Genomic DNA, 26,667 nt, shown 5'->3' on the forward strand with positions numbered 1-26,667 from the left:
TAAGACTTTATATGTCAAATTGGGTCATTAAATTTATTATCTGTAATTAAAATAGAATTTTATAATTGTAGGATCCATTATATATTGTTTTCTTATAAAATAATTAATGCGTGTTAATTATTTTATATGTAAACGATTAAAATTTTGTAAATACTGTGTACAAAATATTGATTTTTCGATAGTTGTTGTAACAGTATAATCTCAGATGAGAACCGGATTTTATATTTATTATCATACAGTCTCTCACAATGATCAACGTACTGATAGAACCTTTTAAGAGTTGCGGTGTTCCCAGAGATGGTCTGGAGAGTCTTCGTATGATAGAAAGTTGCTTACATTCATGGTGAAACATAATTTTTCCGCGTATTTATGTGAAAAAGATTACCATCAACATGAATGCTGCGATTGATGACTGGTCATCCGTATCATTGAAAAAAGAATCGCGTTTAACAATGATGGCATATGCACGTATAGAACGACTAGTTAGTCTGACTAATCTGACTCTTGGAGGTGTAGGGTTTGTTTTATTTTTCGCATCCGTCTTCCTCAGCAATAAACCAAAGGTTGCGTTATATTTTTATAAAAGCCTTTCCTACAGTTTGCTAATAAAGATTTCATCTTATTTAAATAAAATTAAAATGTGTACGATATCTTAGAACATATTTCGATAGGTCGCAACTAACGATACCACGTGGAATTTTGTCCTTCCGTCAACATGTTTGTACAAAGGAGTTTCATATTCAATGTTCAAGGCTCTCTTCGCTATTCAAGTAATACAAGGGGCTATAATAATAATATCAGAATGCGCTTATGACAGCTTTTTTTCAACATCATCATGCATCTTTGCGGTCAGTTGGAACTTCTCAGAATACAATTCTTGGCATTTAATCAGAAACACAATGATAAGACGCATAATGGGAATATTCTGAGGCTATTGGTCAAAAGACATTGTCATCTGATAGCATTAACCAAGAATATTGAAGACGCTTTTAATATCAATATTTTACTGCGCCTTTTAATAATCAGCGTAGTTATTGCAGCTTCAGGTATGTATAACCATTTCATCAGATTATTCGTCCTATTTTGATATATTCTAAGATATATTCTAAGATATATTCAAGATATTCTAATAAAACATATAAAACGATATATAAAATGACAAATAAAATGACAAATAAAAGCGTAAGACTAAAATATAATCGTATCTTTCATAAAGAAGAAGAATAAAATTATAAAAATTACTGCAAATATTGTATATGATTACCGAAATTGTAGAAACAATCTTAAAAAAGAATTCATGATAAGAAATAGATTAAAAAATTTCATTACTAAAAGGCAACAAAATAACCACAATCCATAGTAAAAAGAGCTATAAAGAGAAATTGAGGATAGAATATTTTAATAAATATATAAAATATATATACTTAAGATACTCTCTTAAGTATATAGAAATACTTAACGTAATATATTTGCAAGTCAAATATTGCAATTTTTAGGAATTGGAGTCATCCTGTCGCTCAAAAACCACGATTACAAAGAAGTGATGAAGATGTTAATATCCATCCAGTTTTATATGATACAGACCTTGTTATGTACGTACGCTGGCGATAGCTTGCAGAATCAAAGCGAAGCGATCATTCATGCAATTTACAACTCTACGTGGCATGAAATGCCACCTGTCATGGTAAAAGATCTGATATTAGTCATGATAAGACTAAAGACTCCTCTACGGATCAGCGCGGGGAAATTTTTTTATCTCACACGAAGCACCATGACCGATATCCTGAAAACTACTGTAACATACATATCATTTCTACAGGTGACAGTTGATGTATAAAAATATTCTTATTATTTTTGCGCTATAAAAAATTATATATGTAGATAAATGTAAAACAGAATATATTTATATTTCTGTATATAATTAAGTTAAGTCCATAGTGTTTCATCTAAATGGTCTTGAAATTGTCAGAATCGATGTAAACATGTCGATTTGTGTTTCTCTTTTTCTTTCTTTAAAAATAATCAATGTTATATTTTATTATGCTTTGTTAAAATTATTTTTTATTGTATTTTATCTTATATCAAAGCATTATTTATAATTATTTTATATCAAAGTACTTTTGTCTATTCGCATCAATTAAAGGATTTTTTGTCATACAATAATATATCCAAAAGAGAGTTATTGAAAGACTGTATTAGTCATCTATATATTGATTTATAAGCTACCACATTAAATTTAAAACTAAATCGTATTTTATGAATCACTTTTTACGAAAAGCATGATTTCAGAAAAAGTGCATTATATTGTTACCAACGGAACAACTACAACTGAGAGCGATATATTGAAAAATAAAACTCTCACTCTTTCCCTTCTTTCGCTCTTGAATGCGTCGTACTTCCATAGAAAATTTTTATTATCACTATTTTGTTAAATAACCGTACTTCAGAAAATAACAGAGCATGTCGGTAAGTATTAAAATTGCGCAACTTCAATAAGATATGAATGTGACGAATTGTACCGATGATCGATCCATATTATGGACGAGGAGTAACATTAGTGACTATCATACAACGTTCCCTATTCGATTGCGATGGCATGGGAGAACGATGTAGCGTACTCTATGACTCCTATCAAACTCCTAACTATACCAATAGGTGGTTGGCCCTTGCAAGAATACAATAATTTCGCTTTAGCGCGTCATGTCTTGTCTACCTGCGGGCTGGTATGTTTTTACAATGTTTTATTTGACGAATGTTTTCGATATATGAAGTTCAACAAGCTTAGACTTAAATTTCGTTAGCAATATGCATTTGTTAAAATTATTCGAACGTTTAGGAAGCTGTTGCATTAACATGTTAAAGAATGAAAGAGCGAATGAAGCAACTTTATAATAAACGGTTCATTTTTATTGTTTGTATAGAGTGTGATAGTGATTATGGCGTATCTCGAGCTCTATTACAATTGCACCAATGCGTTCGCGCAAATTGATGCCTTAATGATTCTCGTGTGTGGTATTCTCGCATTGTTGAAAATAACGTGGTTTCGTATATATGCCGACAATCTGATTTCCAACTATGCTTCTGCCATGAGAGATTATTACGCGATCGACACTGAAGACAAGCGCACTATCATGCGAGACCACGCCTCTATGGGAAGGATAATCAGTATTATTGCCCTGGCAATTACTTATGTGGATTCGGTCATCTTTATCGTAGGACACATGTTGGCCAGCGGTCCGGATAATCAGGTCAACGTATCCGTTTGGGGTCATCAATTGGGATACGCTCTTCCGTCAACGTGTGCCTTGGCATATTTTCATATCTCGACAGGCTCATATTGGATCATTTGCATACTGCAGTATGTTTACTTGATGATCACGTGCATTAGCAATCACGGTAAGTGATTGTTTCGAATACTGCTTTAGTCACTGTCAATTACAAAGTTTTCACATCAAGTTTAATAAAATATTCAGTTTTGTGAATATTAAATTCAGTGCTTTTGCTGATATTTTTGTAAAATTTTACCTTTAATGTATTTTACAAATTTTTGATACATACATACATTTAAATAACTATAATATATGTATATAACTAATAACTATAATATATTATATATGTTTACAACTATAATTCTAAATCGTAATTTTTTAAGGGAGCGATTCCTTATTCCTTCATATTGCATTACATGTTTGCGGCCAACTGAAAATTTTGAAAGTCCATTTCACCAATTTTAACGTAACAAATCCGAAAGTTTACGAACGGTTCAACGTATTAATTCTGAGGCATAAGCATTTGATAAAAATGGCGAGAAAACTTGCTGAGACAATTAGCTTCGTTTTGATTGTACAACTCTTTATCAGCAGTGTACTTCTATGCATATTAGGTAAATATCCATTTATTTCAATTTTCGTGCATTGACAAAAAAGGAATTACAGAATACTACATGAAATACTGTATTAATTATGGAATATACATTTTTTGCAGGATTCCAATTTATTATTGCAATGAAAACAAGTGACTATAGTATGATGTCAAAAAGTTTTTTAGTACTTAGCGCTTTTCTGGCGCAATTAGCGGCGTACAGTTTTGTTGGAGATTACTTAAAATCACAAATGGAGGAAGTCGCGCTGTCCATTTATTATTGCGCTTGGTATAATCTTCCTGCGAAAGTAGCAAAGAATCTAGTATTTATCATGATGTGGACCCAGCTTCCGATTAAGCTGCAAGCTGGAAATTTCATTATAGTAGATCTAGTAACCTTCATGAGTATCATAAAGACGTCTATTTCATATCTATCTGTTCTTCGCGTAATGTTGAACACATAAAGCATATAACAATTAGCAACACTAACTCATATGACAACTAGCAACATTAACACATCATAATGAAATTTTAATAAAATTTCCAGTCGAAACATCTATTCGTGCCAAATGAAGAATCTGTTTTTGCAAGTAAAATATGAAATATACCTGAACTGACACTTTGTTAAAAATCTCGTTGTCCCAGAAACTAATGCAGCAACATTCAGAAAAAGTGAATCATATATATATTATATTTTTTTTTTCGATGAAGAGAACGTGCTGTCAGAATAAAAGATATTACAGTGTGCCATTACGATAAACTGAAGACAACGTATAGGAATGAAAATAAAACTATACTCTTTTTCTCATTCGATCTGTATTTCTCCCATTTTCATGAAAAATTGTCGTCAACTAATTTTTTATAAACAACTTCTCGGAAAGTAACGTTACAACTGTAACTGTGCCTGTAAATGCTGAAATTGCAACTTCAATAAGATATGAACATGGAAGCGGACATCGCTGATCGACTAATATTATAGACAAAGACAGAGTATGTCTAAGTAGTGTGCAAGCATCCCTACTTGACTACAATAATGTTATGGAACGATGATATTGCGTATGCTATGACTCCCTTTAAACTCTTATCTTGGCCATTGGGCACTTGGCCTTTGCAAGAATACAATAAATGTTCTTTAGTGCGTTCTATTGTGTCTATCAGTAGTTTGGTACGTGCCTAAGTTTCATCTCGTAAATGTCTCGCTAGAATTTCTGTAATGTATGTAATGTGATACATGTAATATAATATATGTATTATAACATATATATATATATATATATATATATATATATATATATATATTACGTGAGACATCAACGTTTGATACAGCATAGTGACAGCGCAAAAAAAAACAAAGTGTATTCATAATGAACAGTTCATCTTCTTATCTGTGCAGATTGTGATGCTGATGGTGTTGTATCTTGAACTATATTATAATTGCAGCGACGCGTACGCGAAATTCGACGCTCTTATGATCATTACTTGCGGCACCCTTGCTGTAATGAAGATATCATGTTTTCGCATATATGCCAACAATCTGACTCGCAATTTTACTTCTGCCGTGAACGATTATCTCGCAATTGACACCGAGAAGAAGCGCACAATCATGCGGCAGCATGCCTTTATAGGAAGGGTGATTTGCTGCAGTCTTATATTCTTCGCTTATATTGGTTCGGTGACTTTCGGCCTTGTGGCTCTATTCGCAGGCGACAAGAATCAAGTTCGACTTAATGTATCCAAGGATGCAGCATATCCCATGCCTTCAACGTGCACGTTAGCGAACTTTCATATCTCGACAAGCGTGTATTTGCTGATCTTCGTGGTGCAATATATCTTATTAGTGCTCACCAGCACTGGCAATCTTGGTAATGAACTAGAATCATTGGTAGCAGTATAACTTATATAAGTTATTTTAAATATTAATTTATGTTAAATTTTTGTTTCTCTAATAAAAAGATCTGTTAATATAAATTTTCGAATTTTAATATCTCCAATTTTTCAGTACTTTACTAATTATTAATTGTATATAAACTTAGCTTTTATATTTTATTTTATAAGAATATTTTATTTAAGAATTAAACAAATCTTCATATATTTTTACATTTACACATTTTTAGAAATATAAAGTAAAATTTTTTATTCAATTTAATTAAATTCTAATTTTCTAATATGTGTTATTATTTTGTATTCTATGGCGTAGTAATAATTTATTTACATCTTTTACATACATACATCTATCAAAATCTAAAATATATCTTTCATTATTTTGTTAAAAAAATTTTTTTAATACAAATTATTTTAAGTTTGAATTTATTTATAAAGGCAGTGATTCACTTTTCCTCGCGATTACTATGCACGTTTGTGGGCAAGTAAAACTTTTAAAAGACGAATTTATGAATTTCGGTATGGAAAACAAAAATATAAACGAAGAGTTTGTGAAACTGACAATGAGACATCGTCATCTACTAGATTATGCAGAACTTCTGGCCGATACAATCAGCTTCGTGTTGTTAGCACAATTGCTCATCAGTTGCATTCTTATTTGTATAACCGGTAAATAATAGTAAATAATATTATATTATTAAAATGTTAGAAATATCATCTAATTAAAAAAACTACAAAGCAAGGATGTTATTAAATCTCGAAGCTTTCCAAATTTTTCATTTCATAAAAATATGTTTTAAGAGATTTATGTGTCATATATTATATGATGTATCTTATAAAAAAATATATTAATAATACAAAAATACTGGCTAATTAGGTTTTAATGGGTACTATAATATTGTTATTGTTGTTATAACTTTTATCAAATATAGCTCTATAAAACATATCATTCTCTTTTTTCAGGTTTCCAATTCATCCTAGCTTTGAAAGTGGGTGACCTGGTAATGATAACTAAAACTGTAATGGTCCTGGGCTGTTTTCTGTCACAGCTGTTTGCTTACAGTTTTGTAGGTGATTATTTAAAGTATCAGATGGAAGAAGTTGCACACTCGATTTATTGCTGTAATTGGCAATGCTTGTCAGTAAAATTTATGAAGAATGTCTTGTTCGTCATTATGCGGTCACAACAGCCTGTTCAGTTAGCAGCTGGCAAGTTTATCGTCGTGAATATCGAGACTTACATGACCATATTAAAAACTTCCCTCTCATATCTGTCCGTGTTGCGTGTGATGTTGGACTAAAGCAAAGGTATAATCACCGAAACACTTAAAAAAGCATTCGTGCACAGCAGTAATGAACATTATGATCTTGCGTGCCATGAAAAGAATTACTCTTATAGCATAATGCTATGATGCTGAACGTGTCTTAAATTAAGTTGAACTAAATTGCATTCCTCACTATCAATATCAATAAATGTATAGTCCATATAAATAATTCACAGTTTTAAGGAGAGTGCATATCTTGCGATTGTAGAGATAAATGCAATTTTATAATTAGAACTGAATATGGCTAAATGGATATAATACAAACGTTTATGTGTAAAATGCATAAAAGAAATAGATAATTATTAAGTTATATTCTATCATATATAATTCTCGGTATCTGTCGACCAAATAATTTGTACAGTCGATATAACTTCTATAATAATCTATATATCCTATAATAATATATAATAACTATAATAGTATGTATCAACCAGCGCTATAGCTACCATAAAATATGTGACAGAGAATTATCTTCAAACCTTATAATGAGAGTCTTTAAGTATAGGTTATGGTACCCATAGAACTGTCTTACTGGCTAATAAATCTATGTTCAGGTTATATCGAAGGCTATATAAGAAGAAACGAATACCGTCCATAGACACGTTAAAACTTCATGTAACGAAGTTTGCAGTCCAAAGATTTCTTTTTGTAAACAATCATATGTGTATGTAGCACCAGCGAAGTTCAGTGTGACGAGAGGAATGGGTTTTAAGTACGACACTCCTGTGTGCACTGTTTTCATCATCGTCAGGATTATCTTGATAGTAATCTGTTGTAATTGTCTATAAATGACTGTGACTACATTTACTAAATTATTATGCATATTTGTATCTGTGGTCGTCAACTACACTCATGAGCGAATATTGATAGCTTGACCTAACCTAACTTATTTCAAGCACGTGACCTCTATCGTGGAGGTACATACATACATTTCACTTTATTGAAGTTTGCACAGAAGTTTGAATAATTTGTGCGAGCTGAAATAAGCTGAAATAATGCAATTACAATGGCGCAACGATTAAATACCAAAGCAAAGCTTAAATCGCTTTTCGCTGTGACGAGCAGTGCTGTCGCTTTATTCGGTGGTATTTCGCTCTATCAGGGCCATGAAAAATTTTACAGCGAAATTGCCATACCTCTGGTTCAGCAGTTAAATCCGGAAACTGCCCACAATCTTGCGGTAAAAGCTCTACAATGGGGTTTTGTGCCAAAACAAGAAATGGAAGATTCAAGTTTGCTTCGAACCACAGCTTGGGGTCTGCAGTTCAAGAATCCAATTGGCATGGCTGCAGGATTTGATAAGCAAGGAGAGGCGGTTGAAGGATTACATAAGATTGGTTTCAGTTTTGTAGAAATAGGTAAAATATGTGTGAGAATTATAAACAATATCTTTGAACATGCCTAGATGTAAAGTTACTCCTAAAAGCTGGTCAGTTATATTTAGAGTGTGTAACACATATTGTAACATCTCTCGCAAAGTTATTATGTTGTTAAAAGATACACATATGGTACATATATGCTATCGCATCTCTTGATAATAAATAAAATACTGAATTTATTTATATTTTAGGATCCGTGACGCCTAAACCTCAATCTGGTAATCCAAAACCTAGAGTATTTAGGTTGCCTGAGGACAACGCTGTCATAAACAGATACGGTTTTAACAGTGATGGCCACGATGTTGTATGGCAACGTCTCAAGAAATTGAAGGAGAATAAAAATTTCAATGGCATTCTTGGAGTAAATTTAGGAAGGAACAAGGAAACAGAAGATCCTGCGCAGGATTACATCGATGGCATAAAGAAATTCGTGGACACAGCTGATTATTTTGTGATCAATGTATCCAGTCCCAACACCCCGGGATTGAGATCTTTACAAAGCAAGAAGAATTTGGTCGAGTTACTGACCAGAATAAATGCAGCAAGGGAATCAGTAGGCAGTAAGCAGCCGTTGCTTCTAAAGCTGGCTCCAGATCTGTCAGATGCTGAACGACAGGATGTGGCAGATGTGATTTTAAATAAAAAAACTAGAGTCGACGGCTTAATTTTGTGTAATACGACAATCACGCGACCGAACTTAATTAATCCAAACAAGAAAGAAAGCGGTGGCCTCAGTGGTGCACCCCTTAACGATATTTCCACTGCTATGATTTCTGATATGTATAGGCGAACACGCGGCAGGATTCCGATTATCGGTGTAGGTGGTGTTTTCTCTGCTGCTGATGCTTACGATAAAATAAAAGCGGGAGCTTCTTTAGTGCAAGTTTATACTTCGTATATATATAATGGACCACCAATAGTTGGCAAGATCAAAAAAGAGCTATGTGAAATACTCAAAACGAATGGTTTTTCTTCTGTGACTGATGCAATTGGGAAGGACACAAAGATTAGATGAATATTTTTAGTCAATGCTATAGTTCTTATTGGCATGAATATTTTATAATATTTAAATTATAAAATCAATTATAAATAATACTATATAAAGTTGATCATATATTGTTATTATAATTAACTCTACGTACGTATATTATTATAATAAAATAAGATTTCTAATTGTTTTTAATTAAAGCACAATTGTTTATATCAATCCATTTTGATTTTATGACATCCAAGGAATGATACAGTATAAAATTCTTGCGTTAACAGTTTTATTTTTCAATTTTTAAAGCACAAAAATAATATTTTTTTAATCTTAAAAAATGTGCCAAACACTCTGATATCTTTCTGATACATTCCATAGAATTGTAAAATAATTCCCGAAATAAGGGTAATTTTTCAACTATCACAGTGGTTCTGACAGCTAAACTACGATTTAATATTACAATTTTAGTACTGTGTCATCGCCAAAATAAAATTTTTGGCATTTCGTACTTCTGAAGATTACAAAACTTTAAATTTTCGATGAGAAAATTAAGATGCAAGAAACTTTTCAATGTAGAAAATCATGTCTACAATTTCCGACTTTTTTTACCTATGCATGCGTTAGAATTCTTGAATTCTAAGATTGTTGGTAATTATTGTTACATGCATAATGCAATAAATTTGAAAACTTGTTATATTGATAGCGCATTAAAATGGATATGATTCATGAGCATTAATTATAAACAGTTACTTCACAGCTATATCCAATTCACATTATTATAATGTTTTATATATGTTTTTTTGTACTTAAACGTCACTTGGGAGTTGTTTGTGAATGTTATTTATAGCGTATAGAACACATGGAAGCGTAAATAGCGTCAATAATTACACCAGGAAAATGAGGAATAAGATTTTTTGATGCAAATTACACATTAGAATCGATTGATCTTTGCGCCTTTAATATTCCTGCTTGAATAAATATTCTGTTTATATAATGAAAATGGAAATTTACTGGAAAATGTGATACGTAACAGGTAATAGAAACAATAACAGTTAATAATGTAATCGATATGATAATGATATTGTGATATTGTTTTGTACACCAACTGTGTATTATTATCAAAACAACTTCATAATTGCGATAAAATTTTTCACCGTACCTTTACTTAATCCCGAAACATATAGACCCTTTAATTATCTTATTATCTTGACTGTGTATGAAAGTGTATAAAATTGACTCGTGTTGCTTTCGCGATTTGGATTTTCGCGCGATGTACGTAGTGCTAACCGCTGCGGTGCGGTGGCGCAGTCGTCGCGCTTTACAGTCGCGCCCGTGCGCGGATCTCTCAAGTTCTCTTCGTAATAACACTGTGCTTGAAGTAGTCAGCTGTTGTGTCAAGTGAACATCCTTAACCAACAAATTGCGCGGATTTCGGCCGAGTTTCGCGATCTGGATGCCTACACAACGGTGCGACGCCGTGTGTATCTCTGCAAGCTGCTTGGATAGGTCCGATAACACGACAGAGGTACGTTCGCTCGCATTGGTCGCTACCGCGTCCATCGTGGGAGAGATCGGATCACGTCTCTCGGATCCGCCGCACCTGACGAGTGCCAGTCATCGACACGCGACGGCGTTTTCGACGTCCGACGTGCATCCGCCGCGCCTCGTCTCAAGTAATTCTCGCGCGATCCCACGAGGAACGTGGGTCCGATTGCCCGGTAGCCCTCGTTGACGCACCACGTTCTGCTGCGATACGCGTTCCGTGGGGTAAACAGAAGCTCCGAATACGTAGCAACGAATTGCGTAGCACGCCGCGCCGCATACGTTTTTACTGCACGCGCTTGCACGCATATTTATTTGAATAAGATATGCACGAATGGCGATTACCGGATGCCCCTGACGCGCAAAAGTGAAATTCACCAAGTGCATGCGATAGATACCCGTTGTTGACCTGCCGTTGATGTTTCAGCGAGAGCTTCCACGACAGACAATGCTGCGTTTAAATGGTACACGTGAGATGGGAATGTTTAATTAATCTGTGTTATAGCAAATTTTATTGCGATTGCATCATCATCAATTATGACGATTTAATTATTATCTCGATGCCGAAGAGTGCGATAAATTTTGATAATTATAGTAATCGATTTTATCAATTTTGTGATATTCTGGTTTAAACAACTTGATGCGAAGTGTGCGATGCTTGCATAATTTTGTAGCCCGACGAGAACAATCCTGTATCAGTGCTGATTTATTTATGCAGGATACTGAACGAAAAATTGTGAAAAATTAATGAGATGACATCATCATTATCTTTGGAAACGACTTTCTCTCTTACGATTTGCGAAAGCAAAGCTTACTTATTTACTTAATATTGAGAATTAAGAAGGTTCGATTAATCAAATTATAACTGTACAGATAGGTAATAAAGTCTTATTTCATTGACGTTATCTTGAAAACATTTCGCTTGAGGAGTATTTATAATTAGTCATTTTCAAGTGCCGTAATGTAATGCAGTGTAAAGCAAACAAGTGAACATACGTTTTTGTGTCCACCAAGCAAGTTTAAGAGATAACGAATGGTGCAAAGATACGTATATATCTTCTATGAAGAGATGCGATTTCTGTGACGCGAGTTGAAACTCGTTGCGTTACGTGATTTTAAGAATTGCAACACGCTGATTATCCATGCGTCCGGTAGACGCGGTGAAATCGCTGAGGACCAATGTGTTTGTAATTTGCATGTATCATTCCCTCCTTGAAGAGAAAGCAGTGTTTAATAATTTTAACTATTAAAAATATTAAAAACGTGTGAACGCGTATTTGACGCGTTCGCGATACGCGACATTGCGCGACTAAAATAAAACCAGCCGCCTACGTTTCAAAAATGTAAATCGTGTTGTAAAACAGGTTACTAATAAATAACAGCTATTGCGATAGCGCCTATAACTGATATCTGAGAAAGTAATAAGACATAAAAGAAGAGAAACGTATTTTAATTAACTTCGTTCTTCTTAATTTACTTCAGTTACTTTGAGCAATTAATGCTTCGTCTAGAAACTCTTTCGAATACATGTATTTTTTCATATTAGATACGTATTTTCTCCAATAGGTATTATATTCGTATTATTCAATATTCTGGTCGGCAAATATAATCTCTGATGGAGATCGTAATTCGTTCAATTTACATTTAGTTTTATTGCACACTCACGAACTGGTTTTATTTTTGTAACGCCTTGATACACCTCAGCGATGTGAGCGTGAACATTTCTTTGATAGCTTTTGGGAGAACGTAGTATGCAGTCCTTGAGATTCTTATATTGTTTCTGTAATAACTCATTTGAATATCAATGAATGCCGTGACAATGATTAAGCAAAGTTTTATTGTTTTATTATCATAATCATTGAAATATGCTGACTTTACTTTTCCTTCTTTAATCAACAGATCTAAATTTTGGATAATAATACATGTATATTAAATTGTAATATATAAGAGTCAGATAGCATTATTACATCAAGATGATTATAAATACATTACATTAATATTTATATTTAATACGCAATACTTAATTCGATCGAAAAAATACTATTTTATAAATTAAAGTTTTTTTTATAACATTTTACGATACATTGTGATTCTTGTGTGAAAATTTTATTGATAAGTCGTATATCGACGAAAATCTTAATTTATCCGCATTTGTTCGTTTTGATTGCAGATTCTATCCTTTTAAACTCTTGAAGGAGGCAAAATATGGTCCTGTAGCAGCACATAATATTCATCAGAATTTCTCAGAATGTTTAAAGAGAATGATAATGGCGCGGGAGCTTGCAACGGCGCGCCGCCACGTCCTCGGAGGATATTCCCTCGATTTTCCTTGCGAAGATTGTTATATTCCAGTCCGCTTATCGGGCGTCGTATTGCGAGAACGCCCAGCGCAAGTAATAGAAATGCAAAAGGTAACTTTTAACTTTTATTTAAAAGTAACGATTGACGACGAATTTTATTATTTTTTAAAGTAGAAGATATTTTCGTAGCTAAAGATCCTGCAAGCGGCAGAGTGACGGATGTTGAGAAGGGAGAGGCTAGAGCGAGCAACGGTTCGAGCCATTTTCAATTTCACAACATAGATTTGCAGCGTGCTTCCAGCAAAGGCTCTGTACTTTCTTCTGCAGGAAAGGTATATTATTAGACCAAGACGAAAAGGAAGATTTTACACTTAAAAAAAAGTTTCCTGAACACTTCATTAGATTCACTCACGGAAATGTTATCGTTTGTTTATATTTGTTATTTTAGAGTAACGAAAATGGATTGATGGAATGTCCATTGTGTTTGGCGGAGTTACCAGTAGAATTCTTTCCTACTATCCAGTCTTGCCATCATCGTAGCTGTTACGATTGTTTTCAACAGTATCTCAAAGTGGAGATTTCCGAATCTAGAGTTAACATTGCTTGCCCTGAGTGTTCAGAAGCGTTACATCCAAATGGTGAGCACATTTTATGCGTATATTAATATATTATCATACTATATATATACTATATACTAATGAACATATGTATATTAAATAATTCTAGAGGTTTTTTTTATATATAAATCGCGCAATTTTTGCACTGAAAAACAATCTGGTTGCATTAATTAGAAATCTGGTAGGTTCAAGCAGTCTGTCCGTTGAAAAATGGACGATTCGGAGTTCCTTTAGGAATTGCCAGATTATAGTACAGTCTATCAAACGTTCTAGTTATAAAATATCCAGTCGTATCGTGACAACTAGAAATTCTGCTTGGTTTAACAAAAATGCATTCTATCACGTCTCGTTGGTACAATCAAACCATTTTTTCCAGTGTGCGAATTGTTGTCGTTTACAAGCTCTCACTTGTTGTTTCTTTTGCACAGATATTCGGATGATTCTAAATGATCAGATACAATTAGAAAAGTATGAGGATTTCATGGTTCGAAGAGTCCTCGCGGTGGAGCCCGACGCAAGATGGTGTCCCGCGCCGGATTGCAGTTTCGCTGTGATCGCCAGCGGCTGCGCCTCTTGCCCAAAGTTGCGTTGCGAACGACCAGGCTGCGACTCGTATTTCTGCTACCATTGTAAAGCGCGTTGGCATCCTAATCAAACGTGTGACGCCGCCCGAGCGCAACGTTCCCAATACTACGAACGCAGCTCGTCCCTGAGTTTCAGTCAAAGTGATTCTCAACATAGTAAGTTGATGTTACATGCTACAGTTGCTTGTTAAAGCTTGTTAAAGCACCAAGCTGTATCTACAATTCGCGGTGTTTCAGGAGACGATATAAAGCCATGCCCTAGATGCCAGGTTCTGATCGTCAAGATGGATGATGGAAGTTGCAATCACATGACGTGCGCCGTGTGCGGTGCAGAGTTTTGTTGGCTTTGCATGAAAGAGATCAGCGATCTTCATTACCTTAGGTATCGTGCTGCATTATCTTGATACATGCTTGATATGATTTATTCTGAATGGGATTGCGAATGTACGCAATGTTTAATCGTAAATAACGCTGTAAACATGCTTCTGTTACACTTACAGTCCATCTGGTTGCACTTTTTGGGGTAAAAAGCCATGGTCTAGGAAGAAAAAGATCCTTTGGCAACTTGGGACTTTGGTGGGAGCGCCAATCGGAATCGGCCTTGTGGCTGGTATAGCATTTCCGGCTATGATCATAGGTCAGTTGTAACGTTATTGTAGAAAATTTGTTACGCTTAACATGTCAAGATTATGCTGAAAGAATAGTGCGCCGTTATGTATCATATATATATATATATATATATATATATATATATATATGTATCAAGCGTTATATATTGTCTTTACCAGGTATACCAGTGTGGGTAGGACAAAAACTGTACACGAGGTACGAGAAGGCCAACAAGCACAAGAGAAATGCCTTTATCGCTGGCGGAGTTACTGCATCGGTAAGTTTATTAAATATTTAATATTTATAATTTAATATTTATAATTGTGGAAACATATGCCAGTATTTATAATTGCGAAAACACGTGCCAATTTTAATGTCCGGAAGCCACCGACAAATGAGCACGGTGTGTTGGGGATATTATACTCTCGCGATTAATGAATATCGCTTATTGTTCCACAATAAGAGATTCAATAAAAATATCAATAATTTATCGCGCCTATTCTATCTGCGGCTATAAAAGAGAAAAAAAGAATGGATATATATAAATATACATGTGTATTCGTACGTTAACTCTTTCCCCGAAGCAGGAACTTTATTTATGTTATTTACGTGATAACATCGAAGTATATTTTATCCATTTAGTTTATACAGAGAAAACGGATAATACAATAATTGTATATAGTGTTAATAAAACAGCGCGTTCGCTGGTATAATTGTCGGAAGAAGTTTATCACGGGACGTATTCAGGCAGATGGAATGTAATTGTATTTTATGTTTCGTGTACATCTCGAAAATACTCTATAACTTTGACGCGTGTTTCTACATTAATTACGACTCTAACTAATTCCATCTTGGTAATTGCATATCGCAACTACTTGCTTAAACCTTTAACGACTTGGCACAGCGCATTAAAGATGTATCTTGCATCAGCGACTTAACGACTTGTGAGCGTGAACGAAAACCTCGAATTGAAAAACATTTCAAAAATTAAACATTTTACACCACATTAAAAGACCCAATGTATAACGATTAATAAGATTTTGGTATCGTACAACATCTCTCTCTTAAAAAATTTCCTTGCGATTTTATTTTATTTTTAAGACTTTCATCGAATTGCAAGTAAATATCTTGCGTAAATAGTCATTAGAGAATTATTTAAAGCCTTTAAAGAGTAATGATCGACGGCTTGTCGCAGTTTACACTAATGTATAATCGAGACAACTATCGTGCCGTTTAAACTAACATGCCGATGGCGAGCAATTTTTTACATTCCGCATTCTACAATATCTTGCCGCAAAGAAAAGAAACCGAGTAGCGCAGGTCTTAACGTTTAGTAGATTTTCTTCCGACGTGAGACAGGCTTCTCTGCAGCTAATTTCTTTATCATCATCATTTCGTGTGATCGTCTGGGCTTAAGCCCTCTTTGGACAGGGAACAGAAAGATCTGTTGTGTTGTTCCTTCGAGTTACGACTGAACGCTATCGAAGTGTCTATCGTTTCAATCTATCGTGTGAAATCTTTTGCTTCGAGTCACAAGAAATAAATTCGGTGCGTGCGTTAATTTCAACACGATAGTGGTAGGTGATTTAAGAGTTGACTTCATTCGTCGCGACGATAGTTTCGTCCGTCAGTATGCCATCGTTGTAGAGATCTTTGAGAACATCGATCAATCGTTGCTCCGTGAGAGGATCACCGAGCGCGACGTCCACCGATCCAATGCATAATAAAAGCGCTAGCAGCTGGGACTTCCTGTAGTCTTTGTCGAGGTCTTCCCTGGTGTAACCCAACTCCTTAGGAATATCTAGGCCAAAGCCCATGCACATAGAAGTCAGTTTGTTCCAATATGCGTTCAAAAGTGATTTGGTGTGGTTGCGACGTAACTTGGTGGGCACCGAGCTCAATAACAATAATGCAACGTCATTCGTCGGCCGGCTATAAGTGATCATCTGCCAATCGATAATTTGGCAGTTTATCTCTTCGCATTTCTGTATGAAAAATAGATTATTGCTCCAAAAATCAGTATGAGTTATCAGTGCCAGCGGACCTTCCGGGGCGAGGAGGGCTGATATTATGTCTTTGGTACGGGGTCGTAGAACTAGAAGAGTCTCCAAGATTGCTTCCAATCCCGGCCTGCTCTTCAGAAAGCGCGCGAGCTGTGGTAAACCACGCTCGACTAGTTGCTGATACGAGTCCGTCGCCTTCGCTGTCTGAAAGAGAAACGGATAACGCTCGGGGAGGGACACTCCTTCCACGACCTTCAACGCCAGGGAATGTGCGTGTACGTTGGCAATGGCCTCTAGCGCGGCTTTTGCTTCGTGATACGTTAGTCCTTCTGAGAACTTGACACTCTTGTAATCCATACTGCTCAAGTCACTCAGCACCAGTATCGATTCCGGCGGCACCGGGCTGTCATCAGTTCCGCCAGCGGGACTGTAACGACCGTGCAGGCACATCGGAACTGGCAGAGAATCATCTGTCCAATTACTCAACAATTCTGTTTTCCTCAAGTTGAACTCTCTCAAATCTGGCACCACCTGATACAGCGACATATACATAAGTGCGATTAAAAATTCGTCTAATCTCGAGTCAAGTAGGAAGGAAACTCTCAACTCTTGTCGCTTACCTGCGTGTAAAACTTAATTTCTCGGAGATCGAATTGACCCTCCGTAACGAAGAAGCGGCTAAACGGGTCTTTAGGGAGTTGCTTTATGATCATGTCCACTTTGCATTTGTCCATCGGCTTTTTCGACGTCATCGCCAGTAAATACGTCGTCGTGACTTTGGTGATAGTGCTCAGCACGCTCTCGTTATTCGTGCATCCGGGATTTACCTCGAAGTTTAAAATCTCCACCTAAACAAAGGATTATATGGCAATCAGTGGCGGCAGATCAGTCGATCAGCAGATGCGTTAGCGCTCTATTCGCACGCGTGTCTACGGTTTCACGCGTGAACATCGTTACAGCTGACGCTATCATTAATCTACAGGACTAACCGCTTTCCCTTTGTGATACTCCGACAGGATGCTCTCGAGCCATTCCTTCTTAACCTCCCAATCCGCGACCATCTGCTCCTCCCCGCACGAAGTGTCGGTTTCATCGTCCAAATCTAAATCCAAGTCAGACATGACTCTCAGTCCTCGTCCTCTCTCTCTCTCTCTTTCAACTTTCCTCTCCCTCTCCCCTGTTCCCTCTTCTCAACGACTTCAACGACTGCTGGCGCAGCTCGACGAGGTGCTCGCTGTCCTCTCGCTCAACGCACAACTGTCCGCGGTTAACGAGGCATGTGCGCTGCCTAGTGACGGTGCCCCACCGATCTGTCGCGGATGATATTACGCGTCTGCTTCTCGATTATCACGCATACGCGTACGTAGTGACACATATGTGTAATGTACGTATGCGTCTACGTATCCGCCAGCGTGAAATCACCGTCGGTGAATGAGGTGCTCTCTCTCTCTCTCTTCCTCTCTCTCGTTACGTGTCGCTGCCTCTTCCCGGTTATGCTTACAATCGCACGGCGCGACACGCCCTCGGAGCGCGCACCGACATCGACAGCTTCCTCCTGAAGCTAGGCGCACGGCGATGCGCGCGATACTCTCGATTGGCTGCGGCGCGGCGAGGACGTCGAGGTACTGAACAACGCGGACGTGTGTTTCATTGTCGCTCGAGCTCGATGCTCCGCAGCTCCGGTCGCTGCGGACGCAGGGCGGGCCGAGGGGATCGCACCATGCGCATGTCTACCCTCGATCAATATCCTTCCCGCCCTCCCGGAATCTCCTCTCGGGTTCTTTACCCATGTAATACGTGCCGTCCTCTCCATCGGCACGGCACGGCACGGCAGGGCACGCGCGCCGTTATCGTGCGTCCAACCCTCTCAGGAAGGCTGCAAGTCTCGGCGCGCGCGTTAAAATGCGCCCTCCGTATCGTCACTCGGTCTGACGTGCCACTGTTCTATTTTCATGTTCATCGTCAGAGGGAAAGATGCACCTCGACGAGCGGAATCGTCCCCGCGCGCGCACCATGACGGCATTTACCCCTTTACGCTTCCCATTCCGTCGATAAGAAAAATCCATAAGAATGTAAAGTCGAAATAAAATGTAAAACTACAACGTTGACTTGAAGTTGAAAAAGGCTCATCTTTCCGAGTTAATTGAAGATATCGTTGTCTGCAGATAAGATTAGATTAATTATCGCGATGATGTAGGTCGGGCACAACATTGTGCCAGAAACGATTACTGCAAATCGATTATCTCCTCTTTGCAAGATACATACATAGTCGTATACATATATCAGGCAACAGACACGAGCATGAAATTTTCATCATCCGAGTTCCTTACATGAAGCTACGTGGCCTTCGATGCGCTCCTATTTATACTACTTAACAAGTGCCAGCTATATTATTGAGCATACGGGGGAGGGAGACTAGCCTGGTAGACATTAATAACATCTCTATCCTTATGGGTATCACTCTTTGACGATAATTTTTTGTTGTCGTGACAAGCGATGCGTTATGAGGAACGGCGGTCCCTATAACAAGGCCGAGGAATTTGTAAATTCTATTAGAACGCTATAATTTGCCGTTGTATCTTCCTACAGGTCTTGGTATCACCGGTGCTGGCGGGACTAGCTGTGGGCATCGGTGTACCCATTTTGCTATTTTACGTTTACGGCGTGGTCCCTGTGTCGCTCTGTCGCAGCGGCGGCTGCGGTGTCTCCACGAGCGGTACCGGCGTGCGATTCGAATTCGATGACGAGAACGAGCTGATGGGAGCTTTAGGCGTGCGCAACGGCGGAGGTAAATACGCAACGTGTGTGATCACACACTAGATCCGCCTGCACCAGATCGCTTAATTCACACCTATACGCTTATTCACACACGTGTACATTGTTCATTTCCGGCCGGACTATCACGATGATCGGGCCCCATTGTAAATCCATCGCAATCGTTGCAGATGCGGCGTCAATAGACGTTGCGAGTCACCGTGGTGGTAATCCCTCGATAGGGGAAGCCTCGCTTTCGCTGGGCAGCGGCAGTCAGTTGGAGAAATTGGGCCGGGAGAATGATCGTGAAAGCGCCAGCAACGTCGCCCTCGCTGGCACCAGTCTCGCAGGCAGCATCGCCTCGAGCGTACTTCCCGGTGGGCAAAGGTATTCATCCGTGGGAATGGCTAATCCTTTCCGAATGTTATAAGAATACGTTTCTTTCTGATATTACACTGATACGTTTCTCTAACATTACGCATGGCATACATAGATTGGAAGTCCAGGCCGACGTTACGTCCACGCAGCGCTTTAGTCTGTGTAGCGAGACGGCTTCCGCTGCCACCAGTCTATCGGAAAAGTCTGTAAATGCTTCCATCGCTCTAGACGATGGTGCAGCTTCTACGAGAGCCTTAGCCGGTTCTGTTCTTAACTTCAAGGTATTGTTTCGTAATCTTAACACAATAAATAAGACAACAAATACTTAATTGTAATAATTCAAACTTTATTACATTTATGGTTGGATAGATGGATAGCAGTTCAATCAGTGGTGGCAGAAGCACGGAAGGAGAACAGGCGGCCAGCTCCACTAACGGTGGTCACATGGATTCCGCTGAACAAGCTACTTCCCTGAGCTCGCTGGAGGAAGTGGCACCTGCTCTAGCGAAACGCATCCGCCGTAAACTCGCATTCGATCGCCTGTGCAGCGAATTAAGTAGCTGGACTATGTGTGGGGAGGACGGTGGTTCTGAACGAGTGCGATTCGATGATCACGTCAGCGTGATCGAAGCGGATCAGGAGAGAGTGGTGGGTGGAACCAAGTTGGAAGGCGCTATGAATAATCGTGCCGCGGGTGGACGTAAGCGAAACAAAGATTCGGAACCGGAAACGGATGTTCAAAAGATGTCAAAGTATGAGTCACTGCTAAATCATTAAGACATTTCAGATGAGAATTATTATTAGACAAAACCATGAGAGATATAAATTCACGAAATTATTGCGACAATTGTATTTGTTTAGGAACTCGAACGGTGAATTGAACGCGGAGAGCCCCGTGGATGATACCTCGCGGGAGCGCGTCAATGTGGCCACTCTGAGAAATGTATTTTTTCACACGTCGACAGTGGCTACGGATCGCGAGAAACGACTGTCCGTCATTGAGGAACCCATACCGACCGTCTCACAGATCTCCAACAATCGGATTTTCACGCCCTGCGATGAGAGTCAAAGTCCTACCAGCACGGACGAGAGCCTGCACTGCTAAGAAAATTAAGACTGAGTTTTGGTGGAATGTGTCGAAACGGCACGATATATATGTATAGATGCGTATATACATATTATTGAGTGTGTATATATGTATTAAATTACATAAAGCTCTATGATACACGAATAAACGCGACGATTGTACATACCTACGTACAATATGTAAGCACGAATCGGATACTACATCGGGGAAAACATACAAAAGTAAACGGTCAAGTAATTTTAATAATTGTGTGCATTCGCGCTGTGATTATGCATATAAAGGCCCGTCTACGTAGGCCGCAACGCGTCCGACACGCAGTTCGCAGACGCAGAACGTAATCAAGAGTAGTCAGCAAAATTGTAAATTTCGTTCACTATTTTTGGTTATTCTACCGCAACGCAGAAAGTTCAAATTGGTTCAACTCGTTGCGTACGGCCGATTTGCGAATGCGTGCGCGTCTGGTTGCGGCCTATGTAGACGGGCCTTAACAAATCTTGTGAGAGTATATTATAGATATGTTATATATATACACACACATACATACACGTACTGGCCTCCAATTCGTTATGAACGATGAAAAGAAAAAAAGTTGAATATATAAAAAAATCTTTTCTCGCATTTCGATATTTTACGAATAAAAAAATCGTTATTACAATAGATAATTTTATTTGTATCTAGATGATTCTCTAGCTCCCAAGTATCTGATTTGTAATGAACGTAATGTAGGTTTGTAACGAACAGGTGGACAATACAAATTAAGAAAAATTACAAAGATGAAAGTTAATGTTGCGAATTGCCGCTGCATTTTGTAAATCGAATACTGCTCATTATGTCTTTAAGTATTAACGCGTTCTCGTTTAATATATCAGTATGTATATATATATATCGTATTAATATTCAAATATTCTTCTATACATGAAAGAATACTTCAATATTAACATTTCCCCAAGAAACATCTGCCCCTTTTTTTTGCCGTGTAAAAATATAATAAAATATAATCCAAATAGCTTTACTTTTATCAAACAATAAATTGTTTTCTCACGTTATATATGAAAATAGTTGAGATAGAAAAATTATAGCGTTTGTGCGTGCGCGTGCGCTTATGCAGGAAGATGCAGAACAAATTAGAAGGTAAAACATACGGTTCCATTTTAAAATGGGGAATAATTGTCTCTGCCTTCTCCCCGAAATGGCTCAGAAGTGATATATCAAGTAAAAAAGCTCATGATCCAAAATTAAAAAAGATTCAGTTACTATTTATGATCGAGTTCTGGAAAAAACAGCTTGTGTCACATTTACATGCTACATCGTATGTATGTGTATGCAGTGTGCATAAATATATCTGCGTGTGTATGTGCGTATGCGTGTATGTAGCGATATATAATATATATATATATATATATACATATTATATATATTATATAATTACAATATGTTTTATGTTTGTGTGTATATATATTATATATCTTTTATAACACCTATATGTATTATCTGTTCTATTTGTTCAAACTTATCCAGCACATAACAGATTTATTTAACAAGCAAATCAAAAGTTATTTTAATTTGTAAATTATTTTTGTGCATTTGTTAGTTTATATGACATTTCATATTGTAATAACAAATTATAACAACTGAACATCACAGAGCTACTTGAGAATGATTAAATATTGTGTGTATACTTTAGAATTGTCAATACGCCAGTAAATCAATATAGTTAAAAATCCAATATATTTTGACCAAACTGGCAATACAGTGGCATCAAATTACCACAAAAAACTTGCAATCTTCATTCGTCTTTCGGTACAGGAGAGAAAGATAATAGAATTGATATTACGATAAAAGAAACGTGGAAAGATGGAAGAATAAAATAAGATAGATTCTTATAATACACAGTAATACATACACATGCATGCATATGCACCTGTAATATTACACAAATCAAAATGGCTGCAACTTTTCCCGCACTATCATTATATAGTGCGAGAAAAGTTGCAGACCCAAATGGAAGCGACTATCACAGCGGAATTGACTTCAGCGTCGAGAGAAGCTGACTTGGAAGAATTGCAATCTCTGAAGAACGAGTTGCAATTCTAAGCAAAAAGGATTAGTAAATTCTTTTTGCTGTCGAATAAATACCAGTATATCAACTTTTGTCAGATTATTGCTTAGAATTGCGATAAAACGTAGACTTGTTATTGTGATACTTCATTGGTCCATTTTGATTTGTGTAATATTACAGGTACATATGCATGCATGTGTACGTTTAATGTGTATTGTAAGAATTTATCTTATTTTATTCTTCCAGCTTTCCTCGTTTCTTTTATCGTAATATCAATTCTATTATCTTTTTCTCCTGTACCGAAAGACGAATGAAGATTGAAAGTTTTTTGTGGTAATTTGATGCCATTGTATTGCCAGTTTGGTCAAAATATATTGGATTGTTAAAAATATTGTGTGTGATCTAAGGAATAAATTTTCCAAGATTTCGTATTTTTTTCAAAGAAAGAATTGTCAAACTAAAAATTAATTTTTTTTTTTTCTTTATGACTTTGAAAAGTAGACGACTTTGAAATACTATTTGATGTGACACAATGATTAGATGATATGCAGTAGCACCTAATTTTGTATAAAACTTTTTGGGAAACTGTATCTCTTTCTCTTTCAGGCCTGACAAATAAAGTAGACTTCATATGTGCAAAAATAATTTATATTAGTATTTTTTTTCTTAAAATTTATGTTTTTTTTTCAAATGTTAAATTCCGTATTTAGCTGTGCATGTATAGCATTTTTATAAAAGAAAATCTTAAAACTGCTATATTAATTTTAAGCAATTTTATTTTACACTTATAATTCGAAAATAAAATACATCAGTGAATAGTTTTTCAAAGAAGTATTTTGAATATACGAAACTAGAAAAACCGAATTTTTGAACTATGATATATAAACTGCCGCATTTTCTTTATATACAAATAATGTTACATTTAAATAAAATTTACACATGTGTATTTGAAATCATTAATATACTTAATGTATGAAAAATCAGCAAGATAAATGTACTTTTAATATTACTTGAGCGCAAAAATCTCGGCCTTTTTCAAATGACGTTTTTAACAATTCGCAATACTGCAAGAATATATATATATTATATAGCGTTAGAGCGATAACGATGCCAGCTATCATTATAAATAGGTTCGAATGAGTATTAAATATGATTTGGTTGTGCTTTATTATAAAAAAAAAGAGTGAGAATGAAAATTGAATGAAAATATTTTCAAATTAGTAATAGTGATGTTTGCGAGAAGTTGAATATTGGTAAACCGTATGCATATTGCCATTTAAGATGGACTTGGATGCGGAACGTCTTAAAGAACAGAAGCTAAATCTGGTTAACCGATACCGAAAGCCGGTTTGCACTCTCAGGAAATCGTACTGTTTGTGTGCCGGAATTACAAAGGCGTAATTTTTTCTAAGCTATTCTCTAATGCGATTTTAGAATATTAGCATCTATATACAAGTAATATGTAAGGATATATAAATATATAAATATATATATAAAAGTTAGGTTAATTGTACTCTTGCCTGTCATTAAGATATTGTACAGCACAAAAATATCTTTTAAATATGCACTGTTATTATCATTTTACACATTATTGTAACAATTGTATATATTTCTCTGGGAAACAAAATAAACTGCTACAAGGGATGGAAAAACAAAATTACTGTAAAAATCATACAATCCTTTTATTCCTATCATAAGTTATTGTTGTAATAGGCTTTATTCTTAAACAATATTATATATACACGTAGGCTTTGCGAGCTGCTCAAAGGAGTAGATTATCTATAACTTAAAAGTGTAAAATTGCATTTAATTTAATAAGCTTAATTGCACAAGTAACTTAAGTAATTTTAAACAAATAAATCATCTGGACATTGATTTATTTGTTGAAAAAATGGGAAAACTAAAGAGACTTCTACAATCTCTAAGAATACTAAAACCTGAGATATATCTGTAATTACTATTTCGTGTTACTGATTGATCCGAAATCACGTAGAATTAAAATTTCAACAAATAAATATAAAATGATACATTAAGGAATGCTTGGTTTAGTAAATTATTTAAGAAAAGTCAATTCTTTTTTGTATATATATTTGTATATTCTAGATCGATCGACTTAGAAATAAAGGAGATTTTTTAAACAACTCATCTACTTTCATTTTAAATAATTCGCTCTGTATAGGTTCATTTAATTGGCAGAGTGGATTCTTTATTACATATTCCAGGTATACCTAAAATAAAAAATACACAATTATGCCAATGCGCCAATTCTTGCAAGTCTATTACAAACAGGCGTAACATCTTACTTCTCTGTACAATTGCTGTAACAATTCCCTGGCAGTCTGACTCGCATTGTCAGTGTTCAAGATAAACTTGAGACCCGATGGCGTTTCAAAATAATGAAGTGTATATTTGCTTGTTTTATAGTACAAAAATCCCTCTTTCGAGTCCAATGGCGAGATTTTACTTACAAACGATTTTATGGAGAATAACATTCCATACATTAACTTTGCTTCCTGAATGTAAATACATCTGTTAATAATTATGAGATTCTCTTGTCTAACTTAACAATATTTAAAAATAGTACATATTGTATTTTGATATTTTAGCAAAGTTACATAGCATCTATGTCTATATCTTCTCCATATCACTCTCGTTCTGATAAAATTTTATCATAACAGTAATAGTCAAACTGCATTTTGTCATAATAGTATTGATAACATTGTGTTATAGGTTAGGTTGTGTACTTAACGTGCGATAATTATGTGACAACACATTACCTCTTCCTTTGTTATCCCTGATTTGTTTAATCTATTCCACTCAGTATAGTACAGCAACGTTCCAGTTTTCGAAAAAATATACAAGTTGTGAATTGTCATGATTGCGTGTCACTTAGCATCCACGGATTCCACCAACAGTTGTTTCAGCCGTCAAACATTTTGACATTTAAGGAGCGACTGTAGAGACATCTCGCGAAAAGTTATGAACTATGAATCATATTTTTTATCCTACATTGGGTGTATGTTACCGACGGAAGAATGAAAAATCCTTATTTTTGTACACAATAAAAGAAATCCTTTTGCTCGATATCAAGGAACTAATCTTGTGCTCTCTGTTTTACTCTTGGTCACGATTTCAGAGATGCATATGTGCTCAAAATGTGTTTTTTATAAACTCACGAATTGGAGCAAAATTGGTCGTTAATTTCGAAATTTATTATATAAAAAAATATTCATATAATTTATATATAACAATATATTTTTTTATATTGATTGGAAATTTTTTGTAGGACTTGAAGAATAAATGTAA

At 36.1% G+C, this 26,667-nt stretch overlaps 5 protein-coding genes across 6 annotated transcripts; 3 read left to right on the forward strand and 2 right to left on the reverse strand.

The window, feature by feature from the left end:
* The first annotated feature begins 2,436 nt into the window (after nucleotides 1–2,436).
* Nucleotides 2,437–7,622, forward strand: LOC105285024. Its single transcript, XM_011348939.3, has 7 exons — nucleotides 2,437–2,723; nucleotides 2,922–3,396; nucleotides 3,653–3,883; nucleotides 3,985–4,307; nucleotides 5,255–5,723; nucleotides 6,181–6,411; nucleotides 6,706–7,622. Exons 1-7 carry the CDS (start codon nucleotides 2,592–2,594, stop codon nucleotides 7,041–7,043), a joined length of 2,199 nt encoding a protein of 732 aa, XP_011347241.2. The 5' UTR covers nucleotides 2,437–2,591; the 3' UTR covers nucleotides 7,044–7,622.
* Nucleotides 7,061–10,422, forward strand: LOC105285022 (dihydroorotate dehydrogenase (quinone), mitochondrial). The gene is made up of 2 exons (XM_011348938.3): nucleotides 7,061–8,425; nucleotides 8,638–10,422. The coding sequence occupies exons 1-2, from the start codon at nucleotides 8,074–8,076 to the stop codon at nucleotides 9,459–9,461; spliced, it is 1,176 nt and encodes a 391-aa protein (XP_011347240.1). The 5' UTR covers nucleotides 7,061–8,073; the 3' UTR covers nucleotides 9,462–10,422.
* A 245-nt stretch (nucleotides 10,423–10,667) lies between these two features.
* On the forward strand, nucleotides 10,668–22,537 carry LOC105285035 (E3 ubiquitin-protein ligase RNF19A). Of its 2 annotated transcripts, none has more exons than XM_026968024.1 (13): nucleotides 10,668–10,953; nucleotides 13,141–13,381; nucleotides 13,460–13,602; nucleotides 13,719–13,908; nucleotides 14,316–14,627; nucleotides 14,709–14,853; nucleotides 14,972–15,108; nucleotides 15,260–15,357; nucleotides 19,673–19,871; nucleotides 20,029–20,224; nucleotides 20,331–20,496; nucleotides 20,585–20,967; nucleotides 21,077–22,537. In XM_026968024.1, exons 2-13 carry the CDS (start codon nucleotides 13,219–13,221, stop codon nucleotides 21,318–21,320), a joined length of 2,376 nt encoding a protein of 791 aa, XP_026823825.1. In that variant the 5' UTR covers nucleotides 10,668–10,953; nucleotides 13,141–13,218; the 3' UTR covers nucleotides 21,321–22,537. The 2 variants fall into 2 exon arrangements, with proteins under 2 accessions (XP_026823825.1, XP_026823826.1); XM_026968025.1 differs by lacking the exon at nucleotides 10,668–10,953 and adding an exon at nucleotides 10,967–11,434.
* On the reverse strand, nucleotides 15,639–18,790 carry LOC105285021. Its single transcript, XM_011348937.3, has 3 exons — nucleotides 18,073–18,790; nucleotides 17,704–17,931; nucleotides 15,639–17,614 (listed from the first exon to the last, which is right to left on the reverse strand). The coding sequence occupies exons 1-3, from the start codon at nucleotides 18,202–18,204 to the stop codon at nucleotides 16,667–16,669; spliced, it is 1,308 nt and encodes a 435-aa protein (XP_011347239.1). The 5' UTR covers nucleotides 18,205–18,790; the 3' UTR covers nucleotides 15,639–16,666.
* Nucleotides 22,538–25,018: 2,481 nt separating the features above from the next.
* On the reverse strand, nucleotides 25,019–26,315 carry LOC105285025 (trafficking protein particle complex subunit 1). Its single transcript, XM_011348941.3, has 3 exons — nucleotides 26,139–26,315; nucleotides 25,665–25,874; nucleotides 25,019–25,589 (listed from the first exon to the last, which is right to left on the reverse strand). Exons 1-3 carry the CDS (start codon nucleotides 26,235–26,237, stop codon nucleotides 25,461–25,463), a joined length of 438 nt encoding a protein of 145 aa, XP_011347243.1. The 5' UTR covers nucleotides 26,238–26,315; the 3' UTR covers nucleotides 25,019–25,460.
* Nucleotides 26,316–26,667: the final 352 nt, after the last annotated feature.

This window comes from Ooceraea biroi, chromosome 2 (genome assembly GCF_003672135.1).
Source record: "Ooceraea biroi isolate clonal line C1 chromosome 2, Obir_v5.4, whole genome shotgun sequence".
In the NCBI taxonomy this organism is placed as follows: Eukaryota; Metazoa; Arthropoda; class Insecta; order Hymenoptera; family Formicidae; genus Ooceraea; species Ooceraea biroi.

What these genes read in the sequence shown, in the direction of transcription:
- LOC105285024 (XM_011348939.3), top strand. Translation starts at nt 2,592, where the DNA reads ATGGCATGGGAGAACGATGTAGCGTACTCTATGACTCCTATCAAACTC. An exon ending in TCTTGTCTACCTGCGGGCTG is followed by an intron (nt 2,724 to 2,921) that starts GTATGTTTTTAC and finishes TTGTTTGTATAG; the next exon opens with AGTGTGATAGTGATTATGGC. An exon ending in CACCAGCACTGGCAATCTTG is followed by an intron (nt 5,724 to 6,180) that starts GTAATGAACTAG and finishes TTATTTATAAAG; the next exon opens with GCAGTGATTCACTTTTCCTC.
- LOC105285022 (XM_011348938.3), top strand. Translation starts at nt 8,074, where the DNA reads ATGGCGCAACGATTAAATACCAAAGCAAAGCTTAAATCGCTTTTCGCT. An exon ending in TTTCAGTTTTGTAGAAATAG is followed by an intron (nt 8,426 to 8,637) that starts GTAAAATATGTG and finishes TTTATATTTTAG; the next exon opens with GATCCGTGACGCCTAAACCT.
- LOC105285035 (XM_026968024.1), top strand. Translation starts at nt 13,219, where the DNA reads ATGTTTAAAGAGAATGATAATGGCGCGGGAGCTTGCAACGGCGCGCCG. An exon ending in GTACTTCCCGGTGGGCAAAG is followed by an intron (nt 20,225 to 20,330) that starts GTATTCATCCGT and finishes TGGCATACATAG; the next exon opens with ATTGGAAGTCCAGGCCGACG. An exon ending in GTTCTGTTCTTAACTTCAAG is followed by an intron (nt 20,497 to 20,584) that starts GTATTGTTTCGT and finishes ATGGTTGGATAG; the next exon opens with ATGGATAGCAGTTCAATCAG.
- LOC105285021 (XM_011348937.3), bottom strand. Translation starts at nt 18,204, where the DNA reads ATGTCTGACTTGGATTTAGATTTGGACGATGAAACCGACACTTCGTGC. An exon ending in AGTATCACAAAGGGAAAGCG is followed by an intron (nt 17,932 to 18,072) that starts GTTAGTCCTGTA and finishes TCCTTTGTTTAG; the next exon opens with GTGGAGATTTTAAACTTCGA. An exon ending in AAATTAAGTTTTACACGCAG is followed by an intron (nt 17,615 to 17,703) that starts GTAAGCGACAAG and finishes TCGCTGTATCAG; the next exon opens with GTGGTGCCAGATTTGAGAGA.
- LOC105285025 (XM_011348941.3), bottom strand. Translation starts at nt 26,237, where the DNA reads ATGACAATTCACAACTTGTATATTTTTTCGAAAACTGGAACGTTGCTG. An exon ending in CAGGGATAACAAAGGAAGAG is followed by an intron (nt 25,875 to 26,138) that starts GTAATGTGTTGT and finishes ATTTACATTCAG; the next exon opens with GAAGCAAAGTTAATGTATGG. An exon ending in TACAGCAATTGTACAGAGAA is followed by an intron (nt 25,590 to 25,664) that starts GTAAGATGTTAC and finishes TTTTTATTTTAG; the next exon opens with GTATACCTGGAATATGTAAT.